The sequence below is a fragment of the Trichosurus vulpecula genome, chromosome 2 (assembly GCF_011100635.1).
Source record: "Trichosurus vulpecula isolate mTriVul1 chromosome 2, mTriVul1.pri, whole genome shotgun sequence".
NCBI classification, from domain to species: domain Eukaryota; kingdom Metazoa; phylum Chordata; class Mammalia; order Diprotodontia; family Phalangeridae; genus Trichosurus; species Trichosurus vulpecula.
In genome coordinates this window covers 209,215,230-209,232,251 of record NC_050574.1, presented here as the reverse complement: position 1 = coordinate 209,232,251, position 17,022 = coordinate 209,215,230, and the positions used below count along the sequence as shown (strand labels likewise).

Below are 17,022 nucleotides of genomic sequence, written 5' to 3'. Positions count from 1 at the left end.
CATCAAAAGCCCAGGCATTCAGAGCACCCGAATGTAGCCATACTTCCTGCTCATTCATTCTGGCCCAGTGGCAAATTAGGTTAAGTGGTATAGCACAAATAACACTGGATTCAGAGTCAGAGCGCCTGGGTTCAAATCCCTACTCTGCTACTCACTCACTATCTGTGTAACTGTATGGAAATCATTTAGCCTTTCTAGGCCTTAGCCTACTCATCTTTAAAATGAGGAAGGTTGTCTTGGATGATCTCTAAGGTGCCTTTTAACCCTAAGTCTTACTGATAGGGTGTTCAATCTCCAGAGGAAGAATGTGAATGCCTTTTTTAAAAATTTTTTCTTTTGGCAGGGCAATTGGGGTTAAGTGACTTTACCCAAGGTCACACAGCTACTACACGTGTCAAATGTCTGAGGCCAGATTTGAACTCAGGTCCTCCTGACTCCAGGGCCAGTGCTCTACTCACTGCACCACCTAGCTGCCCCTGAATCATGCCTTTTAGCTCTAAGTCTTACTGATAGGATATTCAATCTCCAGAGGTGGAAGGTGAATCATGTTTTTTAGCTCTAAGTCTTACTGATAGGACATTCAGTCTCCAGAGGAGGAAGGTGAATCATGCCTTTTGGATTCATTACCATCACACTTCTGAACTTGTCAGATGTGGCCTTTATTATACCACAGAAGGCACAACCACTATATACCTCAACTTGCACATTGTTCCTTTTCTTCCTTCCTCCCACCTACCTCCTGCCACTTCCCCTAAAGCATGAAGCTTTCAACATCCTGCTATCCATTAGCATAAATAAAATCATGCTTTTAAAGTAATAATAGTTTTTAATGCTATGTTTGTTAAAAACTACGTTGCTGTAATAGGATAAAAATATTCTTGGGTAACAAATAGGTCATAAACCTTAGAGACAATACTATTCTATTACTGTGGTTCCCTCAAAGTCAATTTTATTAACCAGAGATTAAAAACTAAGGTCCTAGCATGAGCTACATTTCTACCTCAGAAGTTTTTGATCTGGATTTCTGTAATCTCATGTTTTAATTTATTTTCCAGTTGCTGCTAGGTTCTAGATGAAGATGCGAAACACAAAAAGACAAATTGCCATTTAAACTCAATTGTGTCGATGTGATATGCTATTCCTGCTTTCCTTCTTATTGTTCAGTCTTTACATATCTGTTGGCATTAAATGTCATATAACATTTACACCCTAGATCAAAGAGTACTGGGCTAAAAAGGAGCAAAAGTGGCAAGAAATAGAAAAGAGAGATCTTCAGCGCCTGGAACAAGTAAGGAAAATAATGGCTGAGCAAGCAAGTAAAGACCAAGAAAGGTAAAAAAGAAAAGACAAAAATGTGGGGACAGTGTTTGTTGTGGTAGTGATTTTAAACACATTCTGCTATGATGTGTTGGGACATCCAAGACTTAGGGTGGAGCTTTTTATTTTACAGTACTGTTTTATTGTCGTGTGATGTTTCTTCAATTAATGAACAACTGTAATAATATCCTTTTAGAAGTTTTCATTCCAGTATTCTCAGAGCATCGTATAAACAGCTAAAATTTCCCAATTACCCTCCTGAGTTATCTTAGTGATTCCAAAATAGTCATGTTTCGTGACAAAATGGAAAAATTTCTAAAGAGGTTTTTACAATATTTGAGTGCCTGCTGGGAACATAACACTATAGAAAGTACTTATATCAGGAAAATGTTGATGTCAAAAAGATGGACCTTTGTTTCAGAGAAGAGTGTGAGGTTATTATTGCATAATTTTTCTAATTCAGTTGCTTTATGAGCTTGTTAATGTGGGTTTGCTCTCCAGTGGTCTACACCACAATGCAGCCTTCATGATTCATTCTGTGTGATTGTAGTTCATGTTTGTCCATAGATCCACCCAGTTTTCTGGAGAACTTCTAGAACTCTGTACATTTCATTGGTACTAGTGCAAAATTCAGTCTGCCCCTCTGTTATCCCTGGTTGTTCTAAAATGACTGATTTACCTCCTTTTCTAGTCGTACATCTCTCTGGTGACATTATGCCACTTGCCCTGTGCCATTCTTCATTGATAATATATTGCTCATGCTTGGCATTCACCTTTGGTATGACCTCTGTAACTTTAATTTTCTAGAGACTGTGGTATTTCATGATGCAGCTCTATAGCTTTAGTGGAGGAATATGAATATTAGAAATATGGGCCCTTATTTTAGGGAAAAGCTTGTGCTCACTAAAAGCACAATTTACAAAATATAATATAGCCCACTCTTTTATTCCAATGTAATTTTAGGCCCAGTTCATTGTCCATTTGCTGTATCTGTCCAAGATATACTCTTTGATGAACCAGGTCTATAGGTTGTCCATCTAAAAGTATATCCTAATCTACACAGTAGGTGTTCTCATTCACTTGGTTTTTCATAAGATTGTAGATTTAGAGTTGAAAAGGTCCTTAAAGGGAATCTAGTCCAACATCCTCATTTTATATGTGAGAAAAGTGAAGTCCAGGGAAATTAAGTGGTTTGGCTGAGCTCATACTGGTAGTAAATGACAGAGTCAGAACCAGAACTAAGGTCTCCCAATTAGCACTTTTCACTATGCCATGTTGCCTCCATTTCCATGATATTGAGAGATTCCTTTGGTGAGCATACATCTTCACATGTTATACCTATTGGGGATTATATGAATGTACATCAGTCATATCACATGTTTCTGAATGAGTTTATTGGCACTTGATGGAATAGTGGTGAAATGATTTATGTAAGGAGAGCTGAAGGGTCAACACTGTCCTCATTCCTTCAAGCTTTATCTCAGTTGTGCCAAATTGTCAACGATATTGTAAATAAAAAGAAGCAAGGAATTTTCATATAGCAGGGCTAACTGCAAGCAGATAGTGTGCCTTCCAAATGAAAAAAAATGCTAGAATTTTAGTGAAAGAGACAGATCTCATCATAGAATATTAGAACTTTAGTACCTTAAGTACCTTAAGACTTTCTATTCTATTTCCATCATTTTACCCAGGAGGAAACTGAGGCCAAGAAATCTTAAGTGACTTGTCCGAGTACACACAGCTAGTTAGATAAAGTTCACAGGAACATAAATATTAGTACATTTACAACAAAAGTCCCACTCCTGCACCTTTATTACATATTTCCTCCTCTTCCTCTTTGTTTATTCCGCAGTCTATTCTCTCTTATTTCTTCTCTTAAGACTAGGGGTTAGTGAACTATAGCTGGCAGGCCAAATCCACCCAACCCCCACATTGTTTTTGTATGACATATGAGCTAAAACTGTTTTTATATTTTTAAGGGGTTGAAAAATTAAAAAAAAGAATAATATTTTGTGAAAATGGATATTATATCAAATTCAAATTTCAATGTTCATAAATACAGTTTTATTGAAAAACAGCTATGTTTATTCTTTTACATATTGTCTATGGCTGCTTTGTGCAGCTAGATAGCTCAGTGGATAGAGTGCCAAGCCTGAAGTCAGGAAGACTCATCTTCCGGAGTTCAAATCTGGCCTCAGACACTTACTGGGCAAATCACTTGACCCTGTTTGTCTCAATTTCCTTGTTGGTAAAATGAGGTGGAAAAGGAAATGGCAAACCACTCCAGAATCTTTGCCAAGAAAATCCTAAATGAGGTCACAAAAAATCAGACATGACTGAAATAACTGGATGATAAAAACAACATGGCTGCTGTATCAATATGATGGTAGGGGTGAATGATTGTAACAGAGACTGTATGTGGTTCCCTCCTCACCTCACACTTGCTGTTTGGTACCTTAAAATTGCTCAATAGCTTTCTGTAGGTCATGAGTTTTGCTGTGGTACAGCATTTTATTTTATTTCTTTATTACCAGTGGATGCTCCTTATGTCAAAATAAGAAAAGAAAAGTGGACTTCAAATAGCATACAATATTCTATAGCTGTGCTAAAAGAATGCAATATACATTGACATTACCAGACTAAACATTTACCATAAAATTCTTAATTCAAAGGAAAGCAGTGGTTGGGAATTAGAAATTTTAAAATGAAATATCTTATCACAGCAGAATTTTTGGGCAAAAATAAAAAATGAAAAAGAGGCTGCAACCAAAATGAGTTTCTGAGTGGCTCATTTGTTAGTCAGGCAAGAAGAAAGACATTTACCAATGTTCAGTTGATCAAATCATGTTTAATCAAAGCAGCTGAAGGAATATGTCCAGAAAAAATAAACTTCTTTAAGGTTATTAGCCTTTAGTCTCAATTAAAATCTACTGCTCATGGATTGATATCAGTATTTGGCAGTACCTGTATGTGTGAAAAGACATTTTCAAAGATGAAATAAATAAAATCTCATTAATTATCATAATTAAGAAATGAACATTTGCATTCAATTTTGATGATAGGGAACACCAATTTTGAACTCCAACTAAGTGAAATGTTATCTCTCCCACCCAGAACATTCTATTCCTCTCATTAATAGACCTGTATAATATATATATACATATATATAAATTCTACTCATTATTACAGTTAGAATTTCACCATTAAAAATGAAAATTTGTTTTTTCTCTTGTTATGTAGTTACTCCAAAATATTCTTGATTTTGCCTTTGTCTTACAAAGCTTAAAATATTTACTATCTGACCTTTTAAAAAGTTTGGTGACTCCTGCTGGAGATCACTAAACAGAATAAAATTACCCTTAGGCACTACATGTTACTCAATTCCCTCCATGACCCTTAAAGATTTTAGGATTCTGAAGGGATATTTATGTCTTTTCTCCTTATTAGAATATAAACACTTCTTTATTGTATAGCCCCTTCTTGAACGAAATTTACCTTTTTAGACTTCTATGTTGGCATTTCAAAGTTCCTACTCAGCTCCCAGTCTTTTCATCAGAAATACTGGAATGTTCTCTAAAAGTCCTTTCTCTCCTCATCAGTTCAAAACAATGACCAAGCGAGGTATAACATAATAACTCTGGAAGAGCAAATACTTATTCTCTTTGCCAAGAAGCAAGGAATGGCAGTCAAGGGCAATACCAGATTAGAGAATGAGAGTGAATTGTAAAATATGGAGGATGACAAGAGATTATGATCCATAGCAATGAAGCAAAAGCATTGAAGGGGAAGAAAGCCTTCAGAGATAGCGTGAGGCCCAGCTAATTCAGATCACCCCTAGAACATTTTTAGCTGAATAGAAGAAAGAAATACTAAGGCATATCATGGGACAGATCTGCAAGTATTTTCTTAATGATTTATTTCAATTGGCAACAACAGTGGAATCTCACCGCATTTGGATTCTACCATCTCAGGACTCAAAGTACTAAGTATAGAATTGCTAATATTACTTAACAAGCAGGAAGTAGGAAGAATAATTGCATGTGATGGTAAGAATAATTCTATAATAGGGTTCAGAAACTGGGAGACAGCAGTGTCTTAAAAGTCAACATAGGAGAGAGTACCTATGAGGAGGTCATTTAGTGTGGAAAGCTTTAGGTAGGTCAAGAAGGGTGGGGACTTAAAAAAAAGTAATTGGATTTAGCACCAGGCGGTTCATTCCTTATCTCAGAGACAAATGTTTTAGTCAAGTGGTGAGGTTAAATGACAGATTGGGCGGAATGGAGACCTTCATTCTTCTTTTATCCCTGAAATGTGGGCATGCTGAAATGTTCTCCTTGAGATATTCTCTTCTTTCTATGCTCTTTTCCTTGGTGACTTCATCTATTTCTAAGTCATCTCAAGCATATATGTCCCATAAGTGTATCTGAAGCCCTCATCTCCACACAAAGCTCCAGTTCTATATTTTCAATAGCATTCTAGAACACTTTACCTATATGTCCCATCAGTGCCTCAACCTCAATATGCCTATAAATGACCTTTGCATCTTCCAGTAAACTTACCAGCCCCTCCAATGTCTTTACTTTTGTTAATGGTACCACCATCTTCCCAACCACCCAGGCTTATAACCTTGGGGGTAATCCATGACTCCTCCCTCCCTCTTACCCCATGTTTCCAATATACTTACCAAGTCTTATCATTCCCACTTTCCCAGTTTCTCTAAGAGCCTCTTCATTCTCACTAAAATTGTCCTGTGTCAAATAGATTCAACTGAAATAATGTCTATAAGGCATTTTGCAAGTTTTAAAGCACTACATACATGTCAGCTATGAGGAGTAGTAGTTTTCGTAATATGTAATATCCACATTTCTTCTTACCTAGTCAATTATAATACCTTCCTGGTTATTTCAGCCTCCGGTTGCTATCCTCCTTCTAATCCATACTTCGTGATTACCCCAGTTGCACCATTATAATTATGCCCAATGCTTAGCACAGTGCCTGACACATAGTAGGCACTTAATAAATGTATATTGACTGATTGATGTCATTTCTCTATTCAAATTCTTCATTGCCTCCTCAGTGCTTACCAAATAAACCAGAAACTTCTGATCATAACAATTAAAACTATTCAAAACATTGCTTTAACCTTGTACAGCCTTGTCTCATACTATTACCCTTCATGTGTTTTGTATTCTAGGTAGACTAGACTTCATCCCACATCCTCCACCTGCCATGTCCTTTATCTCTGCATTTGCTCACACTATCCTTCAAAAATAGGACGGACTTTTGCCCTACCACTACCCATCTCCTCCTGTTGCTGTCCCCCCCTCTCTACCTTTAAAACCCAAATTTGATGCTTCTCTTTCAATATCTTCCCTGTCCTTTGCTTTCGAATTTGTCATACTCTCCCATGTATCATAGTTATTTGTCCTACCTAGAATCACAAAATCACATGTATCACAGAATTTGAGAGCTGGGAGGGACCTCATTGGCCATCGAGTCTAACACATGTGCAGAATTCCTTTGTATTGCAAGGCCTGTGTTATATCTCCTGTTGTATCGCTAAGGACCTAGCATCAAGCCTTGACCATAGGAGATATTCAATAAATGTTTGCTGAATTGAAATGGAATTCATAGGATAATTATTCAAAACAGATTTTATTTCCCCTGTTCTTACAAGCCACTCATTTCTCATTTCTTCATCACTTTCCACTAGATTCTTTAGTGTTATAAAGAAATCTCTCCCCTCCCCACTTCTCGTTGGGAAAGTCTCATATTCTATCTTTGGATAATATTTATATCAATCCTCTTAATAATTTGCTCTTTAGTCAGGAAGGCCCGAGTTCAATTCCAGCTTCACATACTAGCTATGTGACCCTGGGCAAGTCTCTTACTCTCTGTCCCAGAAAATGTCAAGCTTAGCTTATTCTCAACTTTAGCTGAAAAGAATAAAATGGAAATAAAGAAACCAACCCACATTCTTGACTAGGATAAAACAAACAGAAGTAGGCTGGGGTCTTTGGTAGGTCACTTAATCTCTTTAGGTCTTAGTTGCTTCTTTAAAATGAGAGGATTTTCTCTGAAGTCTCCTGCAAATTCGAAGTATCTGATCTATGACCTATATGTGCAGGTGTTCTGTGAAAATTTGTGCCTACAAATAATTATAGATCCAAAGTGTGCATATAAAATGGGAAATAGGATAGAAAGCACTTTTAAAAATCATTCTAAAAATGAGAAATGAGTTCTATAAAGCTTTCAATAGTACTCTTGGAAAATGTGGAATATCTTTGCCCATGATTTAAGAGGGATTTCTACTCAGGAAAGCTCTCTGAAGCATTTCCTTCTGTCAACTAAAAAATATGTTCATTTTTAATCATACTGGATCTCTCAGAAATTTAGTTGGTTAAAATGTATGTTTGCACCTGTGAAATAAAATTCACGATTTATAAACCTTATGTCTTCTCTTTTTAGGTTTACTTTTTATGTTAGAATGAAAAGACTTGAAACAGTTTTCAAGTTTACTGCTTTTTAAAAAAATGAGATAGCCTCAAGGCATTGAAAATCACTATTGTTTTTGTTCCCTTTCTTTGCTTTTTAGTTTATTGTTTCTAGAAAATCCAGAGGGCAGATGAAGTTTCTTGAAAACAAACATACTGTGCACTCACTAAACAAAAATAGGAAAGGATCTCTTCTAATTTTGTGATTAGTCTGTATATAATATCAGGCTTCAGCCTTTTTCCCTTTTAGCTGATTCTATGTACCCTTCCTCCTTGACATACTTCATGAGGGCATCAAATCAAAATGCTTCCAAGGTAAGAGAGAGCATCTTCCAAGAAATTCAATTAAAATGTATTTTTTGAATTGATATTGCCAGTCAGCAGGAATGTTTCAGGTTAAATTGTGAACCCTCTATTTGGGTATGCCAAGAAAAGCATTTGTTCAAATTAAATAATCTAATGTCCTGTATAAGGCAGTAAGACAATCTCCAGCTACTCATGCTTGGATAGATCTGTGATCTCATCAGTAGGGAAACTCCTTCCAACTTATCATATTGCCTAAACACCTACAAAATATTAAGGGAAACACATGTTTTATTTTGTTCACGTTTCCCTTGCTCTTTACTCAACATAACTTTGTCATTCTTATACCCTTGGGGACCCATTAAGGAAGGCCTCCTTACCACTTCACCATCATTTGATGAATTGGTTTCCTCTTGGTAGAAGAAAGAGTGATTAATCTTATTGATCTCCTTTGCCTAGACTTCTTCCCTACTCTCACCTCGGAACTACCGTGAAGATCTCTCTTTCTCTCTCTCTCTCTGTCTCTCCATCTCTGTCTCTGTCTGTCTGTCTCTCTGTACACACACACATATATATATATATATATATATATATATATATATATATATATATATATATATATATATATATATATATATATATATATATATATATGTATATGTATGTATATATATGTATATATACACACATATATGTATATATGTATATGTGTATATATACACACATACATACATATACATACATACGCACATATATACATATATGTACATATATACATACATACATACATACATACATACATACATATAACCTGTCTGAAATGCCTTCTCTGTCTCATTAGATCTTCCCTGCCCATTAATAGGCCTCACATGGAGCCCATTAAGGGAAGCTTGCTTAGGGGAGGCTTGCTCATAGGAAGGCTTTCACACCCAAGTTGATTAGGCACTGAGAGGGTTGTGATGCCTTCTGGCTCTGAGAAGTGTTTATATACTCTGAGTTGACATTTTGCTTTGAGGATTTGCTTATGAGAAGGATCGTTTTATTTCCTGGTCGAGACTCTGAGTAGCTAGCCATATGTTCAGAACTGCTCAACTACTCAGATGTAAAGGTTCTCTCGATCCAGTGGTATATGTAAAGTGTATAGCAATATTGCTTTGATTCAGGCAGTTAAGAGCCCTGTCTATTGGTCTTTGTGCTAATTTCTCTGCTTGTACTTTTTCTGACATTCAGGGGGCTGACTTTTCCCTTGAACTAGTGAATGTAATTAGAGAAGATTGTTGACCCCTTGCTTTCCTTTAAAAGCAGATTAAAGAACCTGTGCTAGCAGGCCATCCTGGCTATGCTAGGGTACTTGCTGCTACAGTGGGTAGAGCTTCTGGGCCTGGAGTCAGGAAGGCCTGAGTTCAATTCCAGCTTCACACACTAGCTATGTGACCCTGGACAAGTCTCTTACTTTCTACCTGCATCGTTTTTCTCAACTGTAAAATTGGGAAATAATAGCACCGACCTCCTGGGATTGTTGTGAGAATCAAATTAGGTATTTGTAAAGTGCAAATCACAGTGCCTGGAGCATTGCAGACACAATAAATACTCGTTCCCTTCCCAAACCAAAATTGCTCTCCTTCCAAACACTCTTCTAACCCTTTCTTCTTGATGAAGCCTTTGTACACCAATCCCACTGCCTCCAGAAACTCAGCAGTCCTCATTAAAATTGGATATGTTCTGCAATGATTTTACAATGCTTACATGTTTTCCTGAATTTTCATATAATTTCCTTGGCATTCATCCAGTCCCCAAAGGTTCTCCAAGGCCAGGAACTTGTTCTACAGCCAGGTGAATTGAACTCAGCCAGCCCAGCATCAATTAATAGTGATGATGTAGGAATGGAGGCCAATAACAACAGCACAGCTCCACTTCAGCTTCCCCGTCTGCTCTTCCTCCTCCTTCTGTTGGTCCCTTGTCTATACCAGTCCCTAGTCCTACTGAGGCCCTAAGCCAGCTCATCTAAAGCAAAGCAAAAACCCTGCATTCCTTTCATATTTCACTGCCTTACTTCCTTGATATAATATGTCTGTTATCATAGAAAGTCTTGTTAGAGTAAGTTAACATAAACCAGATTTTCCCTGCAGTGGTCAGGTAGTTTCTTTGCACTTTGTGTTAAGACATTTCCATTAGTGGTTATTAAATGTTCTGTGTCAATTACATTTCTGAAGTCAAGCTTATCTGGATCTGGTATATTCCTCACTTCTGTTGGTTTTGTGAATCATTTTATAAAGAATAAATGAGGTTGGAAGGTATTGTTTGCTTATCTGATGCTATTTGTTTCTCATGGTTCTCCAAACAAATAGCCTACTTGTTCCACTTAATCCCCATGGTAATTTTTTAAAACATAAGCTTTTTAAAAATTCTAATTACACATACAGCAGGGGTAATATTTAAAGTGGTATGAAGGGATTTATTGCAATTCCTCTAGACTCTGTTTTCATTAGAATCCTGCAGCTATTTCTCTACAAACAACAAGGATGGGCCTCTAGCCATGGAAGGTATGGGTGTATTAGCTTGCTAACAGAACACCAGAACACTCTTCCTAGCCTCCTGGGTAAGGACCTCAGACATCTGTGTGGTGCTAGAAAATAGCTAACCTAGTCAGAGAAATGGCAGTATTTTCACCTGAGAGAATTCGATACCTGTGCTGACATGCTTTAGGCAAGTAAGAGAAGAAGAGTCTTCATTTGCCCAGCAGTTTACTGAAATGACCTCTCAAGCAAACAGAGTTTTTGTTGCATGAGTGTGTGCTGTTTTCTCTATAGAGAAAGCAGTGTCCTTCATAATAGTTCTTTGCCTTAATTTTTACACTGAACTGTACCAGAAAACTCAAACGTTTATCTGTTTTCCGAAGGAACACAGTGTTTTTCCTGTGCTTTAAGAACTAGGCATTTGATGTATGAGAAAATGAGATGACCCTGTGGGAAGGGTGGGACTCGACCCAGCTGTGTTTCTAAGGTTAAATTGACTTTTCTTATCTGGTTGGGTTTTGGGGGTGCTTTCCAGCTGCAAGGGAGTTGATAGTTATGGAATTCCTCTAAATAATGAAACCAGATGTTTTCATTTTCTGTCTAGTTTTTGTATCTTTTCTTAACATTGTACAAAAAATAGTGTATTTTCTATTAGAAGCCATTCCTGACATTTAAGATGCCTTCATACTCAAATATCTAAGTCTTTTAATGGTATATCTACAGAATGGTCACTAGATCTTTGTAAACATTCATTTTACTTTTTCTGATTAGCCTACTTCAGGAAGTATACCTTTAGCATGAACTCTAGCATATACATTAATAATAATACTTGCTTAGTTGTGTCCGACTTTTTGTGACCCCATTTGGGATTTTCTTGACAAAGATACTAGAGTGGCTTGCCATTTCCTTCTCCAGCTCATTGTGCAGATGAAGAAATTGAGGCAAACAGGATTAAGTGATTTTCCCAGGGTCACTTAGCTACTTAAGTATCTGAGGCTGGATTTGAACTCAGGTCTTCCTGACTCTGCACACTCTGACACTGCAGTAACTTGCTGCCCTAATGCTAATGCTAGCTATCATTAAATCTGTCAACAGTCCTCATTATATGGTGTATCAAATGATGTAAATCCAGAATTTGTGAGCCATTATACAAGCACAGTTCTTGGTAATACCATGTGTTTCTATATTTTTTTTAAAGCCTATTCAAGCTACTATGCAAATTTACACCTGCTTATATAACTAGAAGGAATCTCTTGAGGTTCATTCAGTCTTTGTGCCAGATTCTAACCCAGAAGTATAAAGTTCTTTTTTCTGAAACAGATTTGTAACCTCCTTCTGTGGTACATTCTTATCCTGTTAGTAGGTTTTCCCTAATGTCTCACTTGGATACCTTCTGTTATAAACTATGTGTAACAGCCCTTCCTTGAGGGTGACCTGGATAAAATGGGTATCCATGTTTGAGAGTTTAGCTGCAAACATGAATGCACGTCTTGTTGTCCTGTCTGTTTAATTTAAAGCTGCTTTTTGGTTCATATCTTTTCGTTCCTCTTGGTGGCTATGTCTCTTCAACAACTTCTTATGTAAAACTATTACTTTAAAAAAAAAGTTATCCCATCTCTTCATCTGCTGATATATTTGGGGTTGCTTTTTTCTTTCTTGAATCACAAAATGATTCCACTCAGATGTAGTGCTTAATTCAAGGCAGGCACTTTTTAGGGCATCCCTTTTTTAAACCTTTCCCCCCATGGAATGGGCAGCAATTTGTCCTCCTAGTGTCCCTAAATTTTAGTTTTCTGTTCCTCATAGCTCTTGGTTTCAGGATCATAGATTCTGTGACTGTAAATAGGATTGGCTGTATAATGACTAATATCCTTGCCATTCATTTGCAAAAACTTGGTTTGGCCCCGCATTAGTGATACCTGCATTTAAAGTTTTTGATGTTGTATGTTACCAAGAAATTCATACCTTTTCTCTCAGTCCACCGTACCCAAGAGCGTGCATGTGAAGAGGCACAAGGAATATTGGGTTTGGAGTGAGAGGTTGTTTAGTCTTTTCAGTCAAGTCTGACTCTTCATGACCCCATTTAGGGTTTTCCTGGCAAAGATACTGGAGTGGTTTACCATTTCCTTCTCCAACTCAATTTACAGATGAGGAAACTGAGGCAAACAGAAGTAAGTGACTTCATTCTTGGAGGGGACCAAAATGATGAAGGACAACAACCATTACATGTATTTCAATATGTATATTATAACATTAGCAACCTCAGCATTCAGGAGGCTATTTATTTCCCCAAAGAACTTTGTAAGTACTTAACTTAGTTTAACATAGGGGTGGGGAACCTCCAGCCTTGAGGTGACATATGGCCTTCTATGTCCTTGGGTGCATCCTTTTGACTGAAGCCAATTTTTACAGAGCAAGTCCTTTTATTAAGGGACTTTGTTCTGTGAAATTTGAGTTCAGTCAAAGGGCTGCTCTTGAGGACCTAGAGGACTACATGTTACCTTGAGGCTGCAGGTTCCTCACCCCTGGTGTAACCTGTTATCTCCTGGATGGTGCTTTGATATGGGTCTCAAAGATGCAAATACCTAAACTATTCATAGTCGTTATTAGTAAGAGATTGTTTTATTTTTTTCTCAATAGCATTTCTTTCCTTACTAAGTAGAATACTTTATCTTACATGGTTAAGCATAAACATTAAAGAGATTTTTAATGATGCAAACCCACAGATGAGGTAAGATCTCCTTTATGAATCCTCTATTGTTACTAATACTTGTTAGAAGGTTTTGCTCTACCAAACTACTCCATAAGAGGAACCTGGCAACAACAATCTATGCTATAGTACCAGGCATCCTAGCCCTTTTCCTGTGTTCTGATGCTCTGAGGTAACTTAAACTGTGATGATCTGGCACAAAGTGGCTTTGGCTTTTTGGGCTGATGCAAATAGTGGATGGAAACAGTTGACATCAGACACAGGAAAAAGGTAGGAATAGAGAGAAACACAATGGCAGTTGAGTTGCATCTGTCCCCTTAACGCTGTCAGTACTAGATTTGACAGTCAAGTGGTATCCATGGGTGTTAGCTTCTGGGGCAATAAGGTATTACTTCATCTAACAAATGCTGGAACTGTTTTCCAGGATGCTAGAAGATCAATCTTGTGTTTTAGTTTCTCTATGCAATTATAACTATGAGAACCACTGAAGTTTGTATAGGGCTTTCTAATTCAGCCATGAGTAAACTGCCTGTGTCCAGCACCTGTTTAACAAGGAAATGAGAAATCTATAATTGGATGTTGAATTGCCAGATTGTCGCTTTCTTTATCAATCTTGTTCTATAGCTGAGAGTTTGAAGAGAGGGGAGACAAAATTCAATCTAGAAGGAGTTTCTACCTTGGGAAGAGTTCCATCGAATAATTATGTGAGATCTATGTTGCATGCAACTAATACTTCCACTTTTACCATACAATCACTAATCTAATTAAATTACGTGCTTACGTTATGACTTTAAATTAAGGTGGATAAATGAAATAATACAAGAAAATGTAAAGGAAGAGGCGTTTCTAAGCAAGAGGGACCAAAGTCATAAAATGGATGTCATTCTTCTAGGTAAGAATTGATGACATAATAGTGATGTAGGAGTGAATGAGGAGTGTTGGTTGAATGAACAGCTACATACCCTGAGCCGGTGACTCTTGACAGAATCCAGACTACTACTTTGTTTGTTTTTCTTGCATTAGCAGTGGACACGTATTTGGACAGAACACCACACCTGGGGCCATGCAGGCAGTAGGTGAGAGAAAAGGCAGCATTTTGGGTGAGGGTCAATGCTTAGACAATATTGACCCACAAATTTCAAACTAGCCAAGCTTTGTTGATATTTGCTGTTTGGTGGGTAGAAGAATGTGAAAGAAATTAGCCATGTAAAGGTCCAGGAGCAGTGAGCTATGGCTATTGTGGTTTAATGCACTTTGATTTTTCTTTTCTTTTGGGGAATGGCTCATAAATTTTGAGCAGATCCTTATATACATATTGAATATGAGATATTTATCAAAGAAGCTTACTACAAAGACCCCTCCCCCAGTTATGTTTCCTTTTTCATTTTAACTGCGTTCTCTCCATCTCTATCCATTCTTTGTTCATGAACTCTTCCCCTATACGTAGATCTGAAAGATAATTTCTTCCTCATTCCTCTACTTTGTTTATGTCTAAATCGTATATCCATTTTGAGCCTATCATGGTATATTGTGTGAAATGTTGGTGTATATGTAATTTCTGCCAGACTGCTTTCCAATTTTTCCAGGAGGTTTTATTGAGTAGTGAGTACCCCATACCTGGTACCTTAGGGTTTATCAAGCCCAAAAGTTCATTTTCTTTTGTATGCTGTGTACTTAATTTATACACAGTTTGACCTCTCTGTTTTTTAACCAATACTAAGTTGTTTTGATGATAACTGCTTTGTAGTATAGTTTGATACCTTTTTTTTATTCTATCCCCCTTTATTCTATTTTCTCCCTTGACCCTGTCCCTTTTCAAAAGTGTTTGCTGCTGATTACCTCCTCCCCCATCTGTCCTCCCTTCTATCATCCCCTCTTTTTATCTCCTTCCTCATTTTTTCCTGTGTGGTAAGATACCCAGCTGAGTGTGTATGTAATTCCCTCCTCAGGTCAAATCCGATGAGAGCAAGATTCACTCGTTCCCCCTCATCTGCCCCCTCTTCCTTTCCAACAGAACTGCTTTTTCTTGACACTTTTATGTGAGATAATTTACCCCATTGTATCTATCCCTTTCTCCCTCTCTCAATATATTCCTCTCTCATCCCTTAATTTGATTTTATTTTTTTAGATATCATCCCTTCATATTCAACTCACCCTGTGCCCTCTGTCTATATATATATATATATGCATATTCCCTTCAGCTACCCTAATACTGAGGTCTCATGAATTATATACATCATCTTTCCATGTAGGAATGTAAACAAAACAGTTCCACTTTAGTAAGTCCCTTATGATTTCTCTTTCTTGTTTACCTATTCATGCTTCTCTTGATTCTTGTGTTTGAAAGTCAAATTTTCTATTCAACTCTGGTCTTTTCATTGAGAAAGCTTGAAAGTCCTCTATTTTATTGAAAATCCGTATTTTGCCTTGGAGCATGATACTCAGTTATGCTGGGTAGGTGATTCTTGGTTTTAATCCTAGCTCTATTGACCTCTGGAATATCATATTCCAAGAGCTTCGATCCCTTAATGTGGAAGCTTCTAGATCTTGTGTTATCTTGATTGTGTTTCCACAATACTCAAATTGTTTCTTTCTGGCTGCTTGAAGTATTTTCTCCTTGATCTGGGAGCTCTGGAATTTGGCGACAATATTCCTAGGAGTTTTCTTTTTGGGATCTTTTGGAGGAGACGTTCTGTGGATTCTTTCAATTTCTATTTTACCCTGTGGCTCTAGAATATCAGGGCAGTTCTGCTTGATAATTTCTTGAAAGATGATATCTAGGCTCTTTTTTTGATCATGGCTTTCAGGTAGTCCAATAATTTTTAAATTATCTCTCCTGGATCTATTTTCCAGGTCAGTGGTTTTTCCAATGAGATATTTCACATTGTTTTCCATTTTTTCGTTCCTTTGGTTCCGTTTTATAATGTCTTGATTTCTCATAAAGTCACTAGCTTCCACTTGCTCCAATCTAGTTTTAAGGTAATATTTTCTTCAGTGATCTTTTGGACCTCCTTTTCCATTTGGCTAATTCTGCCTTTCAAGGCATTCTTCTCCTCATTGGCTTTTGGGAGCTCTTTTGCCATTTGAGTTAGTCTATTTTTAACATGTTATTTTCTCCAGTATTTTTTGGGTCTCCTTTAGCAAAGTCATTGGCTCTTTTTTCATGGTTTTCTCACATCACTCTCATTTCTCTTCCCAATTTTTCCTCTACTTCTCTAAGTTGCTTTTCCAAATCCTTTTTGAGCTCTTCCATGGCCTGAGACTAGTTCATGTTTTTCTTGGAGCCTTTTGATGTAGGCTCTTTGACTTTGTTGACTTCTTCTGGCTGTATGTTTTGGTCTTCTTTGTCACCAAAGAAAGATTCCAAAGTCTAAGTCTGAATCTGAGACTGTTTTCGCTGCCTGTTCATGTTCCCAGCCAACTACTTGACCCTTGAGTTTTTCGTTGGGGTATGACTGCTTGTAGAGTAGAGTACTTTGTCCCAAGCTTGAGGGTCTGTGCTGTTGTTTTCAGAGCTATTGCTACACAGCATTTCTGCCACACCAGTGCTCCTCCTCCCCCAAGAACCACCAACCATGACTTCGACTCAGATCTAAGCAGGCTCTGCACTCCTGCTCTGATCCACCACTTAATTCCTCCCACTAGGTGGACCTGGAGCCAGAAGCAACTGCAGCTATAGCTG

General features: G+C 37.4%; 1 protein-coding gene across 1 annotated transcript in view; it reads left to right on the top strand.

Annotated features, from left to right (window-relative positions):
• Positions 1-17,022, top strand: part of CCDC148 (coiled-coil domain containing 148) — a 180,633-nt gene that overhangs the window by 137,678 nt on the left and 25,933 nt on the right. The window contains exon 7 of the mRNA XM_036745621.1: positions 1,214-1,332. Coding sequence (XP_036601516.1) covers positions 1,214-1,332 — 119 coding nt within the window. The remainder of the gene's footprint in view (positions 1-1,213; positions 1,333-17,022) is intronic.